The following is an 18,405-nucleotide window of genomic DNA, read 5'->3' as shown; positions in this document are numbered from 1 at the left end:
ATTGTTGTGCTGCTTAACATTTTTGTGGAAACGGTGGTACTTTTTTCAGGATTCTTTGATGAATTGTAAGTTCAATGAACAGCATTTATTAATTTATTTATTACATTTATTAAAACATTGATTAAATAAAAATCTTTTATAACATTATAAATCACTTTTGATCAATTTAATGCATCCTTGTATAAAAGAATTATAATTTCTCTCTTTTTTAAATCTTACCACAAATGTTTGAATGATATCGTTTTCACAAAAATGTTAAGCAAAATCTGTTTTCAACATTGATAATAAGAAATGTTACCTGAGCAGAAAATCATCTTATTAGAATGATTTCTGAAGGGTCATGTGACACTGAAGACTGGAGTAATGATGCTGAAAATTCATCTTTGCCATCACAGGAATAAATAATATTTTTAAATGTATTAAAATAGAAAACAATTATTTTAAGTTGTAATAATATTTTACAATATTACTGTTTTTATAAATGCAGCCTTGATGAGCGTATGAGATGTCTTTGAAAAACATTAAAAAAATTTTAATGGTTCCAAACTTTTTTGACTGTAGGATGCTTTGGTTTAAAAATATTCCCATAGTGCCCAAAAATACAGTAGAAACTACTGTGATTTTTTTTCTACTGTAAACCAAGGTAACTTGGTACCATCCACTTTTGTCAATAAAAAAAAAGAAAGAAATTAAGCAATATGGTATAATGGTTCTTGCACTGTTTGCAGGAAATGTCATATTAATTTATCAAGGTTTGCATTAGTAACTGTGGTATTTTGTGGGAGACTATGGTTATGCTTTATGCGTGCTCAATAATTTGTGCATTCATCTTGATGTAGGCACATTTTGGCCACAGTCATGACTTTATCAAATGGAACTTTCAGTTCACACTAATTCATATTTTATCACCTGCAAATTCAGTCTTCTGTTTCATCCAAGAAGATCAATCCTGGACTCCACAGCATTGGAAGCACTTTTGAAAAATACTTCATAACACTCGTCATGTCTTATGAACAGTAACCACGGCAATCATGCCGATCTGATGGAGTTGAATGACTAGTGAAGGGAAGGGTGCCCTCAAAAGTTTTCAGCTGTAATCCGTCCTTTCATTGCAGTGAAAGCGTGTGCATGTGTGTGAGTGTGTATGTATGTGTGCAGTAAGCTCAGTGGACCGGGTGGAGGTAGGCAGCCACATCCACCTGAGATGATGCGTGTCACAGGAGGAGGTGATTGATTACATTAGTATTCAGCCGCTGGAGATGACTTCATTCTTATGGCAACAGACAGCTGGCAGCTGAAGCGTCTTCTTGGGGGCGTCTCAGGGGCCTAGTCAAGTGTGACGCCACCAACCCGTCTTTCCCTTCTCCTTGTCTTTTTCTGTCTCTCTCTTTTTCTGTTTCTTTCTCGTCCTCTGCTTCCCCCACTCTGTCATTTTTTGCATATCTTTATCTTCATTTTTAGCGCCAGATGTGTATATATATATATATATATATATATATATATATATATATATATATATATATATATATATATATATATCAGTGCTTCCCACAGGTTTGAAATATACTTGCGGCGGTAGCCGGGTAAAAATTCTCCTATTACCCAAGGCACAAAAATGGTCTACATGATGTGACAAACAAATAAAGTGTGATTTTGAACAGTATTTTTATTTATTGAAATTAATTTTAATTACATAGCATACTAATTACATACTAAGATTATGCATTATTATGCATTGTAAATTATGCAAAATTACAGCATTTAAATGGTTCTCCTTTTCCTATTTTCTCCTTGCTGTTATATAGTGTCTCTCTCAGTGAATGGGACACAGATTTTAATAGTAAAATTTATATAATGAATAATATATGTGTCAAATAATGTTCTTAGTCTTTTCTTCCTGTGAGGGAGACTACAATAATTTACTATGAATTAAATGGAAATCAAATTAAATACAATTTATTGTGTAATCAAAATACCAATAATGCCCAAAAGAAAAAGAAAAAAACTTAGCGAAATTAAAACTTATAACTTTTAATTATAAACAAGCCCGAAATACACAGTGACTATTGCAGACTGATCCTTCAGATTCTTACAACCGTATAAAACATTTTATATAAAGGCCATAAAGAAGACATTGTAATAATTCATTAACTTGAGTTCATTATCAATCGCTTGGCATAAATCTGCGCTTTTCATTGATTGAGAATCACTTTGAAGCAGTTTTGCGCGAGCTTGTAGAGCGCGCAACAGCGCCCTCTTGTGACTTTGCAACATGCAGCGCCCGTGGGAATGTTAGCGGGAGTAAACTGTTCTGACGCACACGTAACAAGCAGGTACAAAATGACTAGTTAATCGATCGCGAATGGTTTCATTATTTTCGGCGGATATAAAAGTATAAGAGGATAAAATAATAAAAGCAAAAATGTGTCTCTAAATATACCTGGGCGGCCCGCCCAAGTAAAGTCTATGTGTGGGTATATATATATATATATATATATATATATATATATATATATATATATAGAGAGAGAGAGAGAGAGAGAGAAACTTGCTGTTGTTACGGTATGGTGGTGTAGAGATGAGGCAGATCACGGATTTCCACAATAATACAATACTTTAATGAACACAAAGGCAGAGTACATCCAACATACGCTAACATAAACAGAGAACGGACAAGGAGTGCAGGGAGTGAGTGCAATATATAGGAGTGCTGACAATAGAGTCCAGGTGCAGGTGATCCGTGATGATGGGGAGCTGACGAGGGAAGTGAGTGCAGGTGACGAAACAGGAGGATCATGGGAAATAGAGTCCAGGGAAACACGGGATCTGTGACATTACCCCCCCCGGGCGGGCGCCCTGGAGACCTCAAGCTGGTGCAGGGGGAGGAGCAGACTGGAGTGGAGGTCTCCAGGGCAGGTTCAAAAGCCATGGCGGGTCAGGGGCTGAAGGCAGCCATGGCGGGTCAGGGGCTGAAGGCAGCCATGGCGGGTCAGGGGCTGAAGGCAGCCATGGCGGGTCAGGGGCTGAAGGCAGCCATGGCGGGTCAGGGGCAGCGGGCAGCCATGGCGGGTCAGGAGCCGAAGCCTTCGAGGCGTTGAGCCCAGTCGGCGCTGAAGGACCGGCGGGAGATGGCGGAACCCAAGGCTCCACCGACCGAAGCGCAGCCGGGGCTCCAGAAGGCCGCAGTAGGAGACAGGCGACAGACAACAAAACGAACACCGGGGGGAGTGAGGAGGCCAACTGGAGCTGAGGGACGGAGGGACGGAGCGGAGACGGAGGAGTGCAGTCCAGAGGGGAGGGCAGGCTGACGAGGGACCAAGGTGTGAGTGGAGGCAGGATGGAGACTGGTGATACTGGAGGACTGATGGGCAACGGTGGAGCAGAGGGAGGTTGGAGCCGGGGTGAAGGTAATCGCCCAGAGGTCCGAGGTGGAGATCTGGGCGAGGGGGCTTGAGGTGGAGGTGCAGTGAAGACACAAATGGACGGAGGTGGGAGAGGGAGGCAGGGAGGGAAAACAGTCTTAGGGCTATATGTTTCAACAACACAGTTCACAATAGGAGCAGCTGGCTCGGCGGCGGCTGGAGCTGAAGGCTCGGCGGCTGAGGCAGGAGCGGAGGGCTCAGCGGCTGAGGCAGGAGCGGAGGGCTCGGCGGCTGAGGCAGGCACGGAGGGCTCGGCGGCTGAGACTGGGGATACTGGCTCGGCGGCGGAGACTGGCGCTGCTTGCTCAGCGGCGGAGACTGGCGCTGCTTGCTCGGCGGCGGAGACTGGCGCTGCTTGCTCGGCGGCGGAGACTGGCGCTGCGACCGACCTGCAGGAGTCCGATTAGGCGATCGCCGGTTGCCAGAAGAGTGAGAGGCGTTGGAGGAGCAGGAGCCAGGGAGCCGGGGAAAGTCTCCATCTTTTTCTTTTTTTTCTTTTTTTTTTTTGTGGAAATCCAGTCGGTATAGGTCCGTTCTTCTGTTACGGTATGGTGGTGTAGAGATGAGGCAGATCACGGATTTCCACAATAATACAATACTTTAATGAACACAAAGGCAGAGTACATCCAACATACGCTAACATAAACAGAGAACGGACAAGGAGTGCAGGGAGTGAGTGCAATATATAGGAGTGCTGACAATAGAGTCCAGGTGCAGGTGATCCGTGATGATGGGGAGCTGACGAGGGAAGTGAGTGCAGGTGACGAAACAGGAGGATCATGGGAAATAGAGTCCAGGGAAACACGGGATCTGTGACAGCTGTTTGCTGCTGTTTTTCGTTTTCCAATGGAAATCTAGATATAGAAATTTTGATTTGGGAGCTACTGCAGAGGGCAGTGAATAATTGAAATATTTTCTATTTTACTTAGGTATAAATATTGTGGAATATTATATTTATAATGTAAATTATTATAATGTATAGGACCATAACATATTTATATATTTTGTGTAATAATGTCAAAACATTTTGTGTTGTGACATTATTTTCATGACAATTAAGCAATGTTTTTATTTTATTTTATTTTATTTTATTTTTTGTTCATGGAAAAGAGCTGTGTGATTGTTCTCCAATGAGTCCCCTTTTGTGTTCCATTTGAAAGGAAAATAACAGCAAGCAGGTTTAGAAATTGGGGTGATTAAATAATCAACAAGTTTTCATTTTTGGGTGAACAATTCCTATTGTATGCATATAAACAGACAATGTGAATATGGTGATAAAAGCTTTGATTGGTTTCTGAGAGTGTTCAGTTCATACTGTATATAATCTCACTCTCTCTCTCTCTCTCTGTGTCTCTTTCTTTTTCTGTCTTTGGGGCATGGAGTCGCGTCTCATTTTCTCTTCCTCCCTCTGTAATACACTCACAAACAGGTCTGGTGACAAGCTCAGTTAATGCCGTGACCAGCGGCTACATATTCATCTGCTCTGAGAGCTTTATCAGTGCACGAGATGAGAGTGAATCGCACGCTGTCCCTGCCAGGGGAATAATTTAGCGGCAGTATCTATTGATCTCCATCGACTGCCACAATCTCGCAGAATTCCTTTGGTCTATATGATGTACCATACTGCAGCAGAGCTGGAGAGATGTGCAATAGTTTGAGGGCTTTCTTTCAACATAAAAGTGGTCTGCCTGCTCTAACCAGCTTGACCAAAACAGTCTGCCAACTCAAAAATAGGTCCAGTCGAACTGTTCAGCAATATAGACCAAATTGAAACCGTTAGAAGTGTTCAGGCTTTACTCTGACTTTTAAAATGGCATTCTCACACAGATCTGATTCCTCTCCTGCATTTAGCTCTGAAAGAACAGCCAATCTCACCCACATCAAAGCCTGACTGCCGGCGAAGGCCAAACAGTCGATAAATTATGGGATTTTTAGCCAGCGTTTGCGGAGAGGTCATTTGTATCAATATCTTTGATTTTCGCCAATGTTAGATAATGAGCAGGAGGAGCTGCCATGGAGAAAGGATGAAATCTTCTCATATTACATTCAGATGGTTCGTTAGAGACTTGAAATGGTATTTGATCCCTTTGCACGTATGACATAAGAAGACGAGCATATTTGTCACTAATTAGTGCTCAGATCCTCGTCGTTCACCCTCTGGTTAACCACAGAAAAAGTTCATCATTTACTCAACTTCATGACAAACTTTTTCCTTCCAAATGCAGATGCCCTGAAGAATGCCCAAGCGTCTCATTTCCATACAGTGAATGTAAATGTGGACAGTTGCTGTTGAGCACCAAATACACAAAATAGTACTATAGAAATATCATAAAGCACGGAACACACCTGTACCTGCCTGACGTCAATTCCACATTGTGAATCGGCCCAGAAATCCCAGACGGCATCCAACTAGAGCCAACGGTTTGGAACACACCAAAAAACCTAAGCCGACCGACGCTCAAAAACGGCCCGACATTGCCCAACGTTCCTTGGTGTGTCCCAGCCTTAAGTCCACATGACTTCTAAAGTCTTATGAAATTTAAAAGCTGTGGCGGAGATGGAAGATTATCATTGAATAGCAACTTAAATTTTGGTCGGTTCCTCATACAATGCTATTGTATGACTTCAGAAGACTTGGGATATAGATATATAGATGCTAATATTTTTTTTTGGTCTTTTTTTTTTCCTTTGTGAAGTATAAAACACCCCATTGATTTTGTGTAGAACAGAGCAGTTTGGACATTATGTAAAACATATTTTGATTGTATGCATGGATGAAAAAGTCATATGGGATTACGGTGAGAAAATGATTTTTCAGTGAGCTGTTCCTTTAAGGGCAGTATTTGGTTAGGCTGGAATCATCTGTTGAATTCTGTATAGTTTTTCGTTTGTCCAGCAGATGGCAGTATTTACACACCAAGCACATTGAACCTGCTCTTACTGAAAAAGCCATTGAGGCACATGAAGGGCAGCTACTGTGTGACATTCACTTAAGCATTGTGTGTTTTTGACAAATGCAAACCCTCACTCCACAACTTTTATCAGTTTATCAAACCTTATCGAAACACTTGATTTTTCTTTTTCTGTCCTATTTGTTGTGTTGTGATGTAACGCATGTTTGTTTGGTTTGTTCAGAATCTTATATTTCGAGACTTTTGATGTCAAAACAATCACATTTGCTGTGTTTGACCATGTTGATGTGCCTGTGTGTTGTGTGTTTGCTTTTGCAGGGTTTTGTCAGCAAACTGGATGAGTTCATCTGTTGGTTGAGAGACGCTCTAGAAACCACGGACAACTGGACACCACCCAGAGCTGATATTGACAGCCTCAAACTCTACCTGGAAACTCACCTTGTGAGTTAATGTCTATGCATCAATATCCTTCATTATTTTAAGACTCACATAATATAACAAATAAGCTCATGGTCAGATATTTTCCCCTATTGATCACACTACGTGTATTTTTTATTCATTTACATTTTATAATCTTAGATGTTGATGTTTTGCTCACTGTTGCTCTTTCATATTTTCATCATGTCTCTCAGCCATGTTTAATTTAAGTATTAACTTGGTCTTAGATGTTTATATTAAAAATCCCTTAGGAGAAAAAAAATGGGCACAAATGGATAAGTATCTGACATACAGTAAGATTTTAGAGCTATAAAATAGAAAAATAGCTATAAAGTAGATCCATAAAGTAGTTCAGATCTTTTGGTCTTGAAAGTTACAATTTTACAATAATATATTAGATAAATAAAAAATTTATAATTTAGTGTAAATCTTTGTAAAATAAACATTATATTATATTATATTATATTATATTATATTATATTATATTATATTATATTATATTAAATTTTATTATATTATATATAAATACAGAAAGTAAATTATAAATGTGCGTGTCTAACTTTTATATTATTTTAAATAAAATTTATAAAAATCAAATCAAATTATATAGCAAATTTTATATATATATTATGTATTTATTTATTTTTAACATGAATAATTTAACTATTATTTCATATATTATAGTATATTATTTAAATAAATAATCTATAATGTACTGCACAAATCATATTTTTATGAATATATATATTTTATTATATTATTATATTATCAGAAGTTAATTATAAATGTACATGTTAATAAATATGTATCATTTAACAGTATATTAGATTATATTATACACGTTGACTTTTTATTGGTCTTCGACCATTAGCTTTCCTCTGAAACTTCAGAGGTGACGTGTGATTACTTTTTTTCTGAGGAAAAATCTGAGAAGCAGGAGACTTGAGCAAAGTTCTCTATGTGTCCTCCGTTAAATCTCATTACTGTATAGGAAAACTATTAAAGAAATCTCATTTAAGAGTTGTCTTTCTTATGGCAATGTGAAACCCTTAGTAACCAATATCAGAAGCGTATCTTGTGCACCAGCGACACTGTTTGTTTATCTGTCTGTCTGTGTGCAGCCCATCTGTACTGCAGGAGGAATATCACATTGTGTTTTATAGTGAGGGGCTTCACCCATTTTTATTGATTTAGAGAGCAGGGTCACACACTTGCTGTCTCTCATCCAGCGTTTGGGGGCTCTCAGGATGTGCTCACAGGTTTAATGTCTGGGCATTAAGTCCAGCTGGCAGGTGGGGAGCGTGTGTGTGTTTGTGTCCGTGCGCATATATGTGTGTCTGTGAGCACGGATCTTTCCGGTACCCACGGGAGAGCCGTGAGGAGGAGGTTGGCTGTTGCAGGGTAGGAAGAGAAGGAGAGAGAGAAAAAAGGAGTGGGCTTTCTTTATAAGGCATTGAGAGATTGTGAAATGAAACCGCTATTGATTGCACTGGGTGGCGGATCCAGGTCTCTGAATCACATTAACGACACACACGCACACACACACACACACACACACACACACACACACACTGGCCTCCACTGGCAAATGAGACGCAGAAACAAGGGCCCCCAGTCACATAGATAGTGAGTTGTGCTCCTGTTTTCCAACATGCACACAAACATTAAAGACATTATTTATACATCAGTTAGTACATAAACCACACAGTTAAATTGCGTGACGCCCTCAGATAGATTTGAACTGAGCAGACAATATTTAAAAAGCTTAATGAAACACTTGGAAAAACCTTTGAAGGCTTAATTGGGGTTTTGTGGCTGTTACACCATGTCTATTAGTCCATGTCATTTTAGAGGTCATTTATGTGCTAGTACACACAAAAAATTTACAGAAATTTTTAAATGTACATTCTTTCACTTCCAGGGGAATAGACCACACGTTGATGCACTGATCTAGCTAAATTAATTACTTTGAAGCTGCAGTCTGTAACTTTTTTTGGTTAAAAATGATCCAAAATCAAATTTTGAGCAAGTAAATAACCAGCCAGTGTTCAAATGATCTCAGAGTGATAATTAGCCCGATTCACAACGGTACACTTGTAATAATGTTTTCTAATAAGAGCAGTACTGGTGGGTTTCTGCAGGAAAATCAAGCATGCAGCCGTTCGTCTTTGCGTCATTACATCACGTCTGTTTACATAAAGGAGGAGTCCCAGCTAGTAGGCTTTATCACATGTGAGGATGCTGCAGGTGGTGGATCATTTATAGCCTTTTCTCACAGCAGCTGCAATAATTAAACTTATCATTTTGATGGTGGATTATATGGTATGACAAATTAACTAGAGATTAGACTACAAAAATTGAAATCTACAGGTAACGCTAATACACACTAAATACTCGTAGTCACGCAAAGCTGATGTTGTTAACATTAACAATTTGAGAACAAAGTATAACAATAATAATAATTTGCACGGTTTGACGTGATCTGAGCTAAGCGATCGTTAGATTTAATCACCATTGGTACTTGTTCAGATAACATTTTCTGGTGAAAATTCTTATTTTGGTCATACTTCAAAGACTACAATCTGTGATTCCGAATCCGAAGTACAGTATCCACCGGTGCGGTGACTGACAGCCACACATTCGCCTCAAAACATTAGATTCATCCACACTGAGCAGCCGTGCTGATGCATAATCCACGTAAAGATGATAATTCCGCAAATAACTGCAATTGCATGTTTCAAACAGAGATGGCGACAACGAGTCAAAACATACAGACTGCAGCTTTAAACTTTAGGGTTGTGTAATTTTTCTGCTTAAGCATTTTAAAAACTGCAGCTTCGGCCTTGTGTTCCTCATACTTTTTCTCCATCTGAAAAACTTGAAAGATAACACTGCTGAACTATCCTAAGGTACACTGTAGTTTGCTGGCCTTACAGTAGCTGGTTTTAGCTTGTTTTTCATTCTGACCTGCTGACTCAAAACCCCTTTAAAACCATCAAACCACCAGCTTGATGGCCAGCAAACCACCTTAGGCTTTAAGTTGTTTAATTTACTGGGAAAACTTCACAAACTCTTCTTCTTTCGTATAGCGCAAGGTTGTGTGGAGAACATCATCCAAAAAAATATCCATGAACTTCGAAATGCACCAGAGATAGTCACTATCTGGGCATCTTCAGCATACTTCTTTCAACATACCAGGATCAGTCAGAATTCCCCTTAAATAAGCAGTTGGTTTTGAAATGGAACACATTTATGAATTTTATAATATATAACAACATTTTTTTTTTTTAAAGAAATTTTTACATAAAAAATTGTGGCCACTTTCACTCCTTGCTAGTACTGGGTTGGACCTCTTTTTGTCTTCAGAACTGCCTTAATTCTTTATGGCATAGATTCAACAAGGTGCTAGAAACAGTGGTTTTGGTCCATATTGACATGATAGTATCAGTTGCTGCAGATTTGTCGGCTGCACATCCATGATGCGAATCTCCCGTTCCACATCCCAAAGGTGATCTATTGGATTGAGATCTGGTGACTGTGGAGGCCATCTTAGTATAGTCACCTTTTATTTATATAGCGCTTTTTACAATGCAGATTGTGTCAAAGCAGCTTTACATTGATAGCTGGTACATAATTTGGCTGCACAGCAGCTCTTAAATAATAGTGTCAATGCAGGCAGATCAGAAGCACTGTTGAATAAATGTCAAGAATACTATTGAATATCAAATGTCAAGTGTCCCCAACTAAGCAAGCCAAAGGCGACAGCGGCAAGGAACCCAAACTCCATCGGGTGACATCAGGTGGCAAACAAGTGGCAAATAGGTGTTAAAATGGAGAAGAAAAAAAAACCTTGGGAGAAACCAGGCTTAGTCGGGGGGCCAGTTCTCCTCTGGCGAACAGTGCTTTGTTACAATCAGGTTGCTATCATAAATCTGATAGGATCGCAACAATCAAAGTATTTATTTCAGTTCAATCCAGTTGAGGATCGTATTCATCACGCCGGTATGGACGGTCTGTTGAGGAACTGTGCTACTGGCTGTCGTGTCTATGAGGCCTTCACAATGGATGATCTAGTTGACTCGATCTCTGCTGATACTTCAGGGCTGCGTTGTGGTCGTGTCCAGTTGAGGATCGTATTCATCACGCCGGTATGGACGGTATGGACGCTAGTGAACTCATTGTAATGTTCAAGAAACCAGTTTGAGATGATTTGAGCTTTGTGACATGGCATGTTATCTGCTGGATGTAGCCATTAGAAAATGGGCAAACTGTGGTCATAAAGGGATGCAATACTCAGGTAGGCTGTGGCATTTATTGGTACTAAGGGGCCCAAAGTGTGTCAAGAAAACATCCCCCACACTACCAGCCCGAACCATTCATACAAGGATGGATCCATACTTTTTTGTTATTTTACGCCAAACTTGAATGTCACATCGGAAATTGATACTCTTCAGATCAGGCAGCGTTTTTCCAATCTTCTTTTGTCCAATTTTGGTGTGCCTGTGCGAACTGTAGCCTCAGTTTCCTGTTCTTAGCTGACAGGAGTGGCACCTGGTGTGGTCTTCTGCAGCTGGAGCCCATCTGCTTTAAGGTTTGACGTGTTATAAAGTATAAAGTGGCTGTTTTGTGAAACATTGGGGTCCAAACAAGATGAAACATAATTTAAGTTAGTTATACAGGTCTGGAATGACATGAGGGTGAGTAAATCATGACTGAATTTTCTTTTTTTCTTTCTTTCTTTTTTTTTGAAAGAAAAAAACAAACAAACAAACAGGTGAACACTTCTACCCCATCCCATAATTCGCAAATTCCTTCAAACCTGCACACCACAAACCCCAATCTCTAGACACCTCCTCGGCTAGCACCTTTCTTTCTCTTTCTCTCTGATTTGGGGATTAGGACAGGGGGAGATTTGTGGTCCACTGGTTGCTGTGGCACATCTATTGATGTCAAGTAAGCGATAACCTGTCTGCCCTCATGTCTGATCCTAGCCGGGCGTTCAGCTCAGAGCGGGGCAACGGCACTGTGTCCCGTCTATCTGCTCGCACACAAACACGCGCAGATATATCACACGTCGAGCTGGCAAAACAAAGCACATATCACCTCACGGTTGAAGATGCAAAACAAATTTGTACCGTAATGGCAAACAAAACAAACAACTGCTTTAGGAATCAACTTAAAATGCAGATCTGGGCTTTGTGTGCTCTAACTGTGAGGTTTCATTCATGAGCAGCACATTGGATTTTCTCTTTGAGTCAAGGTTTTCAAGGTAAAGGTGATGATGAAATGGATGTAAGAACATTTTTCACACCTTGAAACTTGACAGGATTTTTTTTATCTTTCAGTTGTTGAGGTGTTCGTACCAATATATTTCGCTTCTCGTACATCCTCGTTTCATAAAACATGGCGCGTGTTGCATTATTGCTTATGCTGAACCTTGAATTGGAGCTGCACAAATTGATATAAAGAGTCTCTTAATAAGATTATGTGATATTGATATCGCCTCAGTTATAGCTGATGGGATTATTACAGCTTGCTTTTGATGCCGTCATATACAGTATAAGAGTGTCCTTGCCATGTGCACCAAATATTGATATTACACCCTATTACTAGAGCATTTTGTTGTAGCATAAATCAGTGATGGATATCTGTTTATTCGGCCTTTTTTGCCTTCAGTTTGTTTACTCATTTTAAAGGCGTTTAGCTCTGTAAAGGATATCAATTTCAGCCTGTATCCAAAGTCATAAATAAGCTCTCCTCACTTTCTCTCGTGTCTGTCATGAGTGATAAATTCTCTCACTTGCTGATCCATCACCCGTCTCGTCCCGCTCGCGCGTTCTGATGGCACAAAGTTGAGAGACAGACTCTCGGCCCTCTTGCTTCGCTCTCAGACGGTCTCAGACACTAGACCATCCGTTTAATATGTATGACGGCCATTTCTGTACTTTCCAAGTCACTAAACTTAGGGCTTGTCTACTTGTATATGATTAATACTTTCAGATATTATTCTGAAAATTGGACTGTTTGTTTATATTGCCTTCTTTTGATACGCACATTTTTAAAGTCTCTTAATAATCAACATGATCAAAACTTTGCTGAAAACCCAGTAGTACACAGTTTGCTATATTTCTTCTGTCATTTAATTGATAGTCTTTTTTTTTTCTTCTTCTTTTTTTTTAACCAGGTAAAAGGTCTTTTAGTATACAGTAATACTAAAAATGCCCATCTTCAGGTCGTGGTTCACATGTCTTTTTTTTTTTTTTTTGAAATATCATGTTAAAATATGATACATCAGGCTTTTGAGGAACATTTATTTGTCCATCCTTAATCATCATTGTATTGCATTGCATTATATGTGTTTCTCTCCATAATAAAAACTAGCCTATAGAGCTTTGATCATAATAATAAGCATTTAAATATCATCCTACATATTATTGGGAGATAGTGACAACTATATATCTCTATACATGTATATCTCTACAACTATATATACACCGTAAAAAATGCATTTTATATAAGTATATTATACTGTTATAAAGACCCCATTGATTTACATTACAGGCTATCAGAATTTCATCTTACTTTTTAGCCATAGAATTATCAGCAGCTGGACCAAATTGCTTATCTTTAATCTCATATGTACTGGATACTATTTTCACATCCAAAGATCAGCATTTGTAAGGCAATGTTTGGAATAGCATGCTACCATACTATTACTGCAGGATTTAGTATGTATACTGTTCATAGTATGCATTTCCTGGATGCACAGAATGCCCAGGGGACCTGCTTACATTTGCCGAAATGTGCAGTATACAACCAGAGCGCACTCCACGGAAATACTGTATTCCATAATGTATCCCACAATGCAGTGGACTCTTTTTGACCTTGCATTTCCATGGTGACAAATCATTATTTTGCTGGCCTGTTTTTACACAAAATGACACTAAAATGCAAAATAAACATTTTTAGTGTAGATATCATAAGTAAGTCTTGTCTTTAGAACAATCTTAACTAAAAAGATAAGAACATTCTTAAAGGATTAGTTCACTTTAAAATGAAAATTGCCCCAAGATTTACACACCATCAAGCCATCCTTCTTCTTTCTGATGAACACAGTTGGAGTTACAGTATATTAATAAATATCCTGACGTGTCCAAGCTTTATAATGGCAGTGAACGGGACCAACAAGTATCAAACTCAAGAAAGTGCATTCATGCATCATAAACGTACTCCACACGGCTCCAGAGGGTAAATAAAGGCCTTCTGAAGTGAAGCGATGCATTTGTGTAAGAAAAATATCCAAATTTAACAAGCTACGTTTTTTCTGTAAGTTGAATACGGAAGGCATAGGACGTTGTGTAAGTGTATTGAACAGCGAGAGGCATTACGCTTTCTTCGTAAGTTGAATATCGAAGGCGGTCTGGTGGAAGGTAGATATTTTACTTTATAACTTGTTAAATGTGGATATTTTTCTTAAACAAACACATTGCTTCACTTCAGAAGGCCTTTAATAACCCCCTCGGAGCCGTGTGGAGAACGTTTATAATGGATGGATGCACTTTCTTGAGCTTCATACTCATTGGTCCCATTCACTGCCATTATAAAGTTTGGATGCATCAGTATCAGGGCTTGACATTAACACCCGCCAACCCGCCAAATGCGGGTAGATTTCAGCTGTGGCGGGTAAGACAGCCAGTCCCACTAGCCACTTTGGCGGGTTGAATATAATTCCATTTTACAGCCAAATGATCGTCGAAGATCGTCGTAGCACAAAATTTCAATCCAATCACACAATTCGTTATTTACGTGCAGTTAGTGAAGGAGGGATAGGCGGAATTGCGCTGAATGACACACAACAGAAGCACACTCTTTCTCTGTCGCGCGCGCGATCAGTTCTTCTCGCGCCTCAATAGTCAAATACACGTGCACACAGATGTCTAAATGTCCATCGTATGGAGTATCTCGCGTGAATACAGTCGGTTACGTAAACAGGTGGGTAATAACTGAATATGCGTCAGTTACGTCCATGCATTCAGCAGCCCAATTAAATAGGCCTACCTGTCTGTCATTAATATTAATCAAACAACAAAAGATGTTAATTAAATGTAGACTATATGTTAAATAAACCTACTGTATCTGAAAAAAAGATTATTTTTAATTTACTATTGTTTTTGTAATTTGCTTCTTTGTTCTTTTATATAGCCTAACACAAATAACTTATCTCATATTAGCCCATGCTCATATTGTCCACCTCTTGCCCACCTGTACATACCAGCTGATATACAATGTAGTCTTGATTTGGGTGGTCAATCTGCATTTAAAAGTTTGAAATGGTTTTAAATCTTCTAAATCAAGTAAAATGACTCAAAATAAAGTAATTTAAGCATAACAAAGTCAACTTTAATCATATAAAATGTAATTTACCAACATCAAAATTTTGGCCAGTTAAAATGCTGAGTGGCTAGTAACTTTGAAAAACAACTAGCCACAGTGGCTGGTGTGCAAAAAAGTTAATGTCAAGCCCTGATCAGGATATATATTAAAATACCTCCGATTGAGTCATATACACCTAGGATGGCTTGAGGGTGAGTAAAGCTTGGGGTAATTTTCATTTTAAAGTGAACTAATCCTTTAACATTACATGTCAAAAGTTTGGAGTATAAGAATGATATTAGAATGATTTCTGAAGGATCATGTGACACTGTAGACTGGAGTAATGATACTGAAAACTCAGCTTTGCCATCACAGGAATAAATTACATTTTCAAATATATTAAAATATAAAACAGTTATTTTACATTGTAATAATATTTCAAAATATTACTGCTTTTAATGTAGTTTTGATCAAATAAATGCAGCCTTAGTGAGCATAAGAGTCTTCTTTCAAAAGTATAAATCCTAATTATTCCAAACTTTTTGACCGGTAGTGTATTCTTAAGTTAGAAAATAAGAAAATTGCAGTTAAGAAAAAATTTATTCACAATCCATTCTATTCATACAGAAAATTGTCCTTAAAGTATCCATACTGCACAATTAGTAAGAGTAGTATGCTAGACTGCATGTTTGAACAGACGTTTGTGACAGCAGGACGGAATGGATACACTTAATAGAGCAGATCTCGTGTATTCAAGTTGTTGCATCGTTCTGTCAGTTTTGCTGTCAGACAGACAGGCTGGCCGTCAGACAGCTGAAGGTGAAAACGGGCCTTGGCGGCTCCCGCTGCCCTCCGTGGTGCTGGTCAGATCAGAACGGTCGGTAATGGCGTGAAACAGGGCAGAGGGAGATCTGAGGAGATGAGAATCGAAGGTGAGGATGGCTCTAGGCGCCTCAACTGCGGGCCCCCTGTGGGAGTACGGCCCACCGCCCCCCTCGTTCCCACCCGTCGCCCCTTCGCACATCTTCAAAAGCACATCCCTCACCACCCCCTTTTTCCTCGCGGACACAGGATAATGCTCTCCACTCTTTGATTATACTTAGGAATTGGAGAGCCCTCCGTTCGAGAGCGCTGGGTATTATCAAAACCAATCAACATGAAAGTTTTTTTCTTCTCCCAACCACTGCCGCACCCACTGGAGGGCGAGAGAAGGGGGGAAAAAAGTGTTTGGTTGGGGTTTAGAGTGAAAAAAAGGGTTATCATTGAAATAGAGACATCACAGTAAATGGGCAGCCTGTTGGGAGACGTACACATGACTGAGAGTTGGAGAAAACTCGACTGATGGATCCTGAGGGCCACACTGTATTGTGGGTTTTAGACAGAAATAGAGAGACAGGAATGCTGTTGCTCAGCCCTGAGGTCATTTTCTAGAGGGCGCGACTGTGGGAGAATCGGCTTCAGTTTTATAACATCATTTGAATATTAGTTTATGCCACGGATGATGAATTAGAGGGACGGCTGTCGTTTGTTAATAATTCAGCGGCGCACGGATGGCGGGATAGACTCGGACAAATACAGAGAGATGGGCTTCATTCCTCTGAGGATGTATGAATAATGCTCGTTTGAGATCAAGGAGTGTGTGAAGGGTGTTTAAAGGTTGTGTCGACAGCGCAGCAGGAGATTATATACATTCTTGCTGAAGCACTTAATGTGACTTATGAGTGTTTGTTTCATAGGGATGAAACCAGACAAGGAGTTAACTGATTTCATGTGTCCCGTTGAGTCCTGTAGGAAAGAAACATCCTAAATGAGATCTCCTTAGTATCTCAGTTGTTTCTCCTAGGTTGCATTGAGAATAATTGAAGAGCAAATTGTGACTTTTGCAAGAAGTTTTCTAAAGAGATCTCTTCAATATGAACTCATCAAATTCTTTCCCGATCAAATATTCTGAGCCACTATACACATTCATTTTATAGCTTTATATATACTGTTACTAAATGTGAATTTTCTATCTGTATTTCTCTCCCCAAAATGAAGAAGAATCTAATGAGAAATGTATGAAATGAGAAATGTATTTAGATTCCTGAGCTATAAAATAGTAACCCGTGAACAATAAAATATTTATTAAAACTGATTTCACATGCATCCCATTGTAGGGAAAAAATGAATGGTAATGAATACTTTTATCTTTTGCTTGTTAGTTATTTTTTTTAAATACATTTCCATGTATTCCCTGTATACTTTATTACAGTACATACAATATTGTAATGATTTAAAGAAAAGTCTTAAACAAATTTGCTCCTTATTTAATGTCAGAGCTGTCTAGTTTTTTTTACTTCTATTTTTTATTCCTGATTTTTTAATTAATATCTTGGGTTGCTCTTTTAATAGCTAAGGAGTCTGGGGAAAAACGCCCTTAATTGTCATGAAAACAATGAAAAAATTAAGTTAATATTTCTAAAAGCAGGCTTAATTTTCTTTAGGCAAAATAGGAGACTCGCCCATTAACTCTCTTGAGCAATGAAAGAGCAACCTTTGAATCATAAAATCCTTCTGTTGGATGAGTGATGACATTTTTTTGTGTGCATTTGTGTGTGAAGATGTTCTAATGGAAGATAAGAGGAAAATCCAAAGAGGACAGAAAGTGTGAAGGAGGAGAAAAAATGAACCTGAAGATTATTTCCCTTGCGCTGACATGTCGTTTTTGTGTTCACGTGTGTGTAGAGTTTCAAACTCAACGTGGACAGTCACAGCGCTCTGAAAGACAGTCTCCTGGAGGAGGGACGGCAGCTCCTGGAACTCATCACCTCCCACAAATCAGGTACAGTTCTGCCGAGCCACACATTTATTATTAATGTTTGTATTAACATAGTGACCTTCAGAATTTATAAATCCTCAAGCAACCGCTTCTGAACCGCCGAGCGCACGCCTTTTCACATACATTACAAATGGCGCACGGCCCGCTGAATTGAGTTTTGGGATAAAGCGGAGAGGCAGGTGCTGTGGCCGACCAAGCACTTCCAAAGCTGTATATGAAGAGAGCGAGAATTAAGAACAGCAGGTTGAGGAGTCAGAGGCCATTGCAGACACTCGTTCCTCTACAATATCTGTGATTATTCACCTGAAGAGTCTCTCCGAGTGCTCGGCAAATGCACAAATCCACTCAGCTGACCTCCCTGCTGGTATGTCTCGTCTCCGCTGGGTAAAGCCGGCTACCATTAAATATGCAGATGGTTCTCAGAGGCTGGAGCGGTTCCTTA

At 39.3% G+C, this 18,405-nt stretch overlaps 1 protein-coding gene across 3 annotated transcripts in view; it reads left to right on the top strand.

Moving 5' to 3' along the window:
* The window catches only part of akap6 (A kinase (PRKA) anchor protein 6), a 162,477-nt gene that overhangs the window by 42,622 nt on the left and 101,450 nt on the right, over window positions 1-18,405 (top strand). For all 3 annotated transcript variants that reach the window (XM_048190983.1, XM_048190982.1, XM_048190981.1), the window contains exons 6-7: window positions 6,653-6,775; window positions 17,870-17,966. In XM_048190983.1, the coding sequence (XP_048046940.1) occupies window positions 6,653-6,775; window positions 17,870-17,966 (220 nt within the window). The remainder of the gene's footprint in view (window positions 1-6,652; window positions 6,776-17,869; window positions 17,967-18,405) is intronic.

The sequence above is a fragment of the Megalobrama amblycephala genome, linkage group LG5 (assembly GCF_018812025.1).
Source record: "Megalobrama amblycephala isolate DHTTF-2021 linkage group LG5, ASM1881202v1, whole genome shotgun sequence".
Taxonomy (NCBI): Eukaryota; Metazoa; Chordata; class Actinopteri; order Cypriniformes; family Xenocyprididae; genus Megalobrama; species Megalobrama amblycephala.
This window is presented reverse-complemented; position numbering and strand designations above follow the sequence as displayed.